At 34.2% G+C, this 6,319-nt stretch overlaps 1 protein-coding gene across 1 annotated transcript; it reads right to left on the bottom strand.

The window, feature by feature from the left end:
- Nucleotides 1–3,341: 3,341 nt before the first annotated feature.
- On the bottom strand, nucleotides 3,342–4,274 carry LOC112663636 (olfactory receptor 4C11). The gene has a single exon (XM_025452704.1). The coding sequence runs from the start codon at nucleotides 4,272–4,274 to the stop codon at nucleotides 3,342–3,344; it is 933 nt and encodes a 310-aa protein (XP_025308489.1).
- Between the last annotated feature and the right edge of the window lie 2,045 nt (nucleotides 4,275–6,319).

The following is a 6,319-nucleotide window of genomic DNA, read 5'->3' as shown; positions in this document are numbered from 1 at the left end:
AATAAAATTCCATTTTATAAATATATGTTAGCCATGCATCAGTTGATTGACATGTAGATTATTTCCCCATTTCAGCCATTATGAATAATGCTGCTATGAACATTGGTATACAGTTATTGTGTGAATATCTATTTAATTTCTCTTGGGTAGATGCCTAAGAGTAGAATTGCTACGTCATTATAATTACATGTTTAATATTTTGAGGAGCTGCCACATTGTTTTCCAAAGTGGTTGTAGCATTTTACATTACCACCAGCAATTTATGAGAATTCTACTCATGTGGAATTTACAAAACAAAACAAAAAATTGAATATAGGGGAAGAAAGAAAGAGGGACAAATAAAAAAACAGGCTCTTAACTATAGAGAACAAAATGATGGTGACCAGAGGTAGAATACTTTAATTAACCCACAAAGTTCTGTCATGCTTCTTTTAGGTTAATTCCCTCAAGGCAATTATAATCTTGATTTGTATCACTCTGTATTAGTGTTTCCTAATCTATAACTTCATGTAAATTGAATCACAGCATTTACTCATCGTGCGTGGTCTCTTTGTTCTGGGATTTATCACACGTGTGTATTACTTTTCTTAGCTCAAGATTTTTCTGTCTATCCTGACAATTTCTGTCTTTCAAGTGTAGTATATTTGCATTTAATGTAGTTACTAAATATTTTGGAATGAGTTCATCTTATTGTAGTTTATTTTCCCCTTTATAACTCATTTTATTTCTTTTCTATGTTCTTTTGAGCTGATTGAGTAGATGATTTTGGTCTAATATTCATTTTTATCTTCTTGACATATTTTTAAATAATAGACTTTATTTTTTACAAGAATTTCAGTCTCACAGGAAGTTGAGCAGAAGTTATGGAGATTTCCTTTATCTCCTCTGATCTATAAATAAGCAGAAGGACTGAATAGACATTTTCCAAATATGTACAAATGGCTGACAGGTACATCAAAAGGTGCTCAACCTCACTCATCATCAGAGAAAGGCAAACCAAAATCAAATTGAGATATCACTTCACATCTGTTAGAATGAATATTATTGGGAAGACAAGAGATCAGAAATATTGGTGAGGCTGTGGAGTAAAGGGATCCAATGTATACTATTGATGGGTATGCAAATTTGTACCACCATTATGGAAAAGAGTATAGAGGTTCCTCAAAAAATTAACAATCCTACTGTTGGGTTTATATTTAGAGGATCTGAAATCATGAAGGGCTAACTTTATTCTTAGGTTCATTGCATCATTATCCACTGTAGCCATGGTGTGGCTACAACCTCATCCTTGACTGATGAATCAATATAAAAAATGTGAGGTGTATATGATACAGACTTTATAAAGAAGAAAATTCTGCCATTTGAAATAGCATGGATGAAGCTGGAAGGCTTTATATTAAGTGAAACAAGCAAGACACACAAAGAGAAATACTGCATGATCTCATGTATAGATGAAAATGCTATAACTCTATTCATAGAAGCAGAGAGTAGAATGGTGGTTACAAGGGGCCAGGGATTGAGGAAATGGAGAGATGTTGGCACAAGGTTTCAAGGTTTCAGTTATGCAGAATGGATAAACTATATAAAGAAGATAGATGTGCTAATTAGATTGTGGTGATGTTTTCACACTATATGTATATCAAAAAATCAAGTTGTACACATGAAATATACAGTTTTTTTTAATGTCAGCATGCCAACTTTGAGACACTAGTGCAGTGACTAAGCTTCATAATATCCCAGAAAGCAAAAATTAGTGACAACACTGAAAGCATGGTATTTTAATGAATTCATTTTAAGATATTCTTTGGCGGGAAGAAAATATTGGTATTGAAAAGTTTTTTTCACGTAAATAATGGGGAACAGAATTAAAAATGAAATGGAATATTATAACAGTTATAAGGATGTGGTATACTTGAATACACTGAAATCAATGGAATTTATTCCTTTATTCATTCATTTATGTATTTATAAAAAGGTTTTATTTAAATTACATTTAGTTAACATACAGTGTAATATACAGGTGATTAAATATTTACAGAGGACATACAGTTCACCACAACAGGTGTACTCCTTAATCCTCATCATCTATTTAACCCATCCTCCTACTACCGCCTTTCTGGTAACCATCAGTTGGTTCTCTATAGTTAAGAGCCTGTTTCTTGGTTTGTCTCTTTTTCTTTCTTCCCCTATATTCATTTTTTTGTTTTGTTTTGTAAACTACACATGAATGAAATCACATGGTATTTCTCCTTCTCTGACTGACTTGTTTTGCTTAGCATAATGCTCTCTAGCTCCATCTTTGTCATGGCAAATGACAAGATCTCTTTCTTTTTTATTTCTGAGTAATATTCCATTATATATGTAATCTATCTATTATCGATCTATCATCTATCTATCATCATCTATCATTTATCTACGTATCTATCTACGTATCTATCTATCTATCATCTATCTATCATCTATAAATGCCACATTTTTATCCATTCATCAGTCAATGGACACCTGAGTGGTTTCCATGATTTGTCTACTGTTGAAAATGATGTTATAAACATTGGGGTGCATATATGTCTTTGAATTAGTATTTTGGTTCTCTGAAATCAATGAATTTTAAAAGTTCATAATACAACCTCTGGTATGTACATATTCAATGTATGGCTGCTAATCTGCTCTGCTCACTATATGCATCAAAATTCAATTGGCAAGTCTAACTTAGAATAGATACTACACCTTTGCTAAGAAAGTACAAACATAGAAAGTGGCTTCCTACTGCAAAAGTAGATTGTGTCTAGCCCCATTGACCACAGAAGCCAAGTGAGTATCTCTGAATGCCTCTGGTACATTCTTTTACTCCACTGGTATGGAACTTTTTAAAGATAAACTGATGATATAACTAATGATATCATTATATAAATATATAATGAAAAGAACTTCTTAACACATAAAGTTAGTTCATTTGCCCTGAAAGTGTTCAAAAGATAGCAGGATACCTTATTTGAAATGTGCTATAGAAGTAATTACAAATCATAGAGAACAGACTATACTTTATTTATGGGTACTCACTGTTTGAACAGTTGTTATTGTATAAATATCTTTCTTCTTATCAACCAAAGTGTAGACTGAGATGTGAGGAGTATTTCACAATCAGCAATGTCAAAATTAAGCGTTCAGGAAAAGAAAGAATGCCTGGTGACAATATGAAGGAAGCCACTAGTTTGAGGGCAGAAGTACAGAGAAAAAGTAAGGAAATTTTGTGTAATGTAGAAGAGTTCTTCAGGAAAGTCAGGATATACTCCATCATATTTGATATTTCCACAGATTAAGTATCTACCAAAGTCCTCAATTCATTTTTTGCTTTCTGAGGTAATTTTGATATGCCATAGCTTTTTCATGGCATTTTTCACTTCTGCATTCCTCAGTGTGTAGATAAGTGGATTGAGAAAAGGTGTCCCAATAGTATAAAATACGGCCACCATCTTGTCCATGGGGAAAGTAGTTGGGGGGCGTGTATAAATGAATATACATGGACCAAAGAATAAGATTACTACAATGATGTGAGAAGTACAAGTAGAGAGAGCTTTTTTCTTCCCTTCCGCACTGTGGTTTCGCAGAGAATGCAAGATGACAATATAGGAGATCATCAGAATCACAAAACTGCTTGAGCAAATGGCCCCACTATTAGACACCAACAATAGGTTGATCTTATAAGTGTCCATGCAAGCAAGTTTCAGCAAGGGCTGCAAATCACAGCAGTAATGATCAATCAAATTGGGTCCACAGAAGGGCAATCTCAAAGCCAGGATAATCTGGGCTATAGAATGGATAAAAGATCCAATCCATGCCAGAACAATTAGGATGGTGCAGACCTGCCGTCTCATGATGGTTGGGTAACGTAAAGGCATACAGATGGCCACATAGCGATCAACGGCCATGAGGATGAGGACAAAGATCTCCATGCAGCCAAATAAATGTAGTGCAAAGACTTGAGTCATGCACTCATTGTAAGTTATGATTTTTTTTGCAGAGAGTGAATCCACAATTAGTCTGGGGGCTGTGGAAGTTGAAAAGCAGGAATCAGCAAGGGACAAATAAAATAGGAAAAAGTACATGGGGCTCCCAAGTGTCCGGCTAGACTTGATGGTCACAATAATAAGCAAATTCCCAACCACAGTTCCCACATAAAAAATGGAGAAGATTACAAATATCATTTTCTGTCTGATAGGGTCTTGGGTTAGTCCTAATAGTATGAACTCTGTTACGCTGTTATTTTGCTGCATTATTTCAGGCAAAGTGAAGAAAATGCAAATTAGATATAATCTGCAAAGAAAAAAATATTATGAAATGAATTTGGAGGTCAAATTTATATACTTGATTATGGAAGTGCCACGTTCCATTTTATAATCCCTTTGTATTCTTCTGAATAAAGTGGAAATCATGATATTTATTCACAATCTATTCACCTGATTGCTTATGGAAATAATATAATATATCTACAATGAAAGAGTACCTGATTCTTCAGGCATAATAAACATTAATTTATGAGGTTTGGTTTGAGAAGGTATCTTCTGAGCTGAATATCTTTCTTCATTTTATGTCAAGGACCTGTTAGGGTAGAATGATGCAAAATGGGGAAAATTTATGTATGATTTACATATTCCGCTTTCACATTACTTCAACCTGGGAATTAAGTTAACAAGTATCTTCTATTAAATATTCTGAATATTCAAGGAATGATGCAGAGCATTTGATAGTGTTTTCCTTAATGAAACCTAAAACAGAGAGAGAGGGAGGGAGAGAGAGAGAGAGAGAGAGAGAGAGAAAGAGAAAGAGAACAAGAGAAACAAACAAAATTTTAGCAGTGAACTTTCAGTCAACTGGTCCATTCTAACATGAAATTTATTTTAATAGGTTACTTTGACTAAGCTTATTTCTTCTTACTTTAACTCTCAATAATTTCTGTTTGTTTGCAGTTCTGAATTCAGTCCTTTTTAAAAAAATATTTTCATTTATTTATTCATAAGAGACACAGAAAGAGAGGCAGAGACACAGGCAGAGGGAGAAGCAGGCTCCATTCAGGGAGCCGAATGTGGGACTCGATCCCAGGACCCCAGGATCATGCCCTGAGCAGAAGGCAGACATGCTCAACCACTGAATTACCCAGGTATCCCTTTAAATTCAGTTCTATCATAAAACTTTATACTCTTTAAATTATACTATGTTGTCCAAAGTTGAATTCTTCATCTCTTTCAGTATTTTAATTAGTCTTTCCGCATAATTTCTTAACACAGAAGGAGAGACTGAGATTAAAATAAAGGATAAATTGAGAACATTTGGCATAAATCAAAATAGTCTTTCAAACTTCATGTTATTTTAAACACCAGGGTTTAGAAAATGAGCTAAGGAAGCTTTAAGTCATAGCTGGAACTTTTCAATAGAATTCTTGGAATCTATATTCTTGATTGTCCCGTAACCTGACATGAGTAAGAGAAGGTAGAAACAGGAAGGGAATTAACATTTGTTTACATATACCAAACAGTGGAAAAGTCCTTTTCTGTCCACATCACATGTATTTTCCAAATAGTAGCATAGTTAAATACATAAAGGCCAAGTCATTTATTTACAACATGTATTTCAGACAAATGCATAATTTTCTCAAATATAGATGGATTTCAGAAATCAATCTTTAAAAATACAGTGCATAGGGGCCCCCCGGAGGCTCAGTCAGTTAAGCATCTGACTTGATTTCCACTCAGATCATGATCACAGGGTTGTGGGATCGATCCCTACAGTGGGCTCTATGCTGGGCATGGGGCCTGATTAAGATTCTGTTTGTCCCTTTGTCGCTTCCTCTGCTTGTGCTCTCTCTAAATAAATAAAAAAAATAAAATATTTTTTAAAAAACAGTGCAAATAAAAATTGGCAAAAAAAGATTTCTTTTTTTATAATAAATTTATTTTTTATTGGTGTTCAATTTACCAACATACAGAATAACATCCAGTGCTCATCCTGTCAAGTGCCCCCCTCAGTGCCCATCACCCATTCACCCCCACCACCCTCCCTCCTCCCCTTCCACCACCCCTAGTTCGTTTCCCAGGGTTAGGAGTTTTTATGTTCTGTCTCCCTTTCTGATATTTCCCACACATTTCTTCTCCCTTCCCTTATAAAAACCGATTTCAAAAGAAATTCTTCTTATTAAAAATAGTGTCAAAAGGTACTAAATTTCATTCATATAAAATACATTCAAATTTAAATTCTAATTTTGTATCTTTTCAACAAAGTGACCTTTTTAATGAATGTTTTTCAACAAACAGTACTGAAAATG

Source organism: Canis lupus, chromosome 18 (genome assembly GCF_003254725.2).
Source record: "Canis lupus dingo isolate Sandy chromosome 18, ASM325472v2, whole genome shotgun sequence".
NCBI lineage: Eukaryota > Metazoa > Chordata > Mammalia > Carnivora > Canidae > Canis > Canis lupus.
This window is presented reverse-complemented; position numbering and strand designations above follow the sequence as displayed.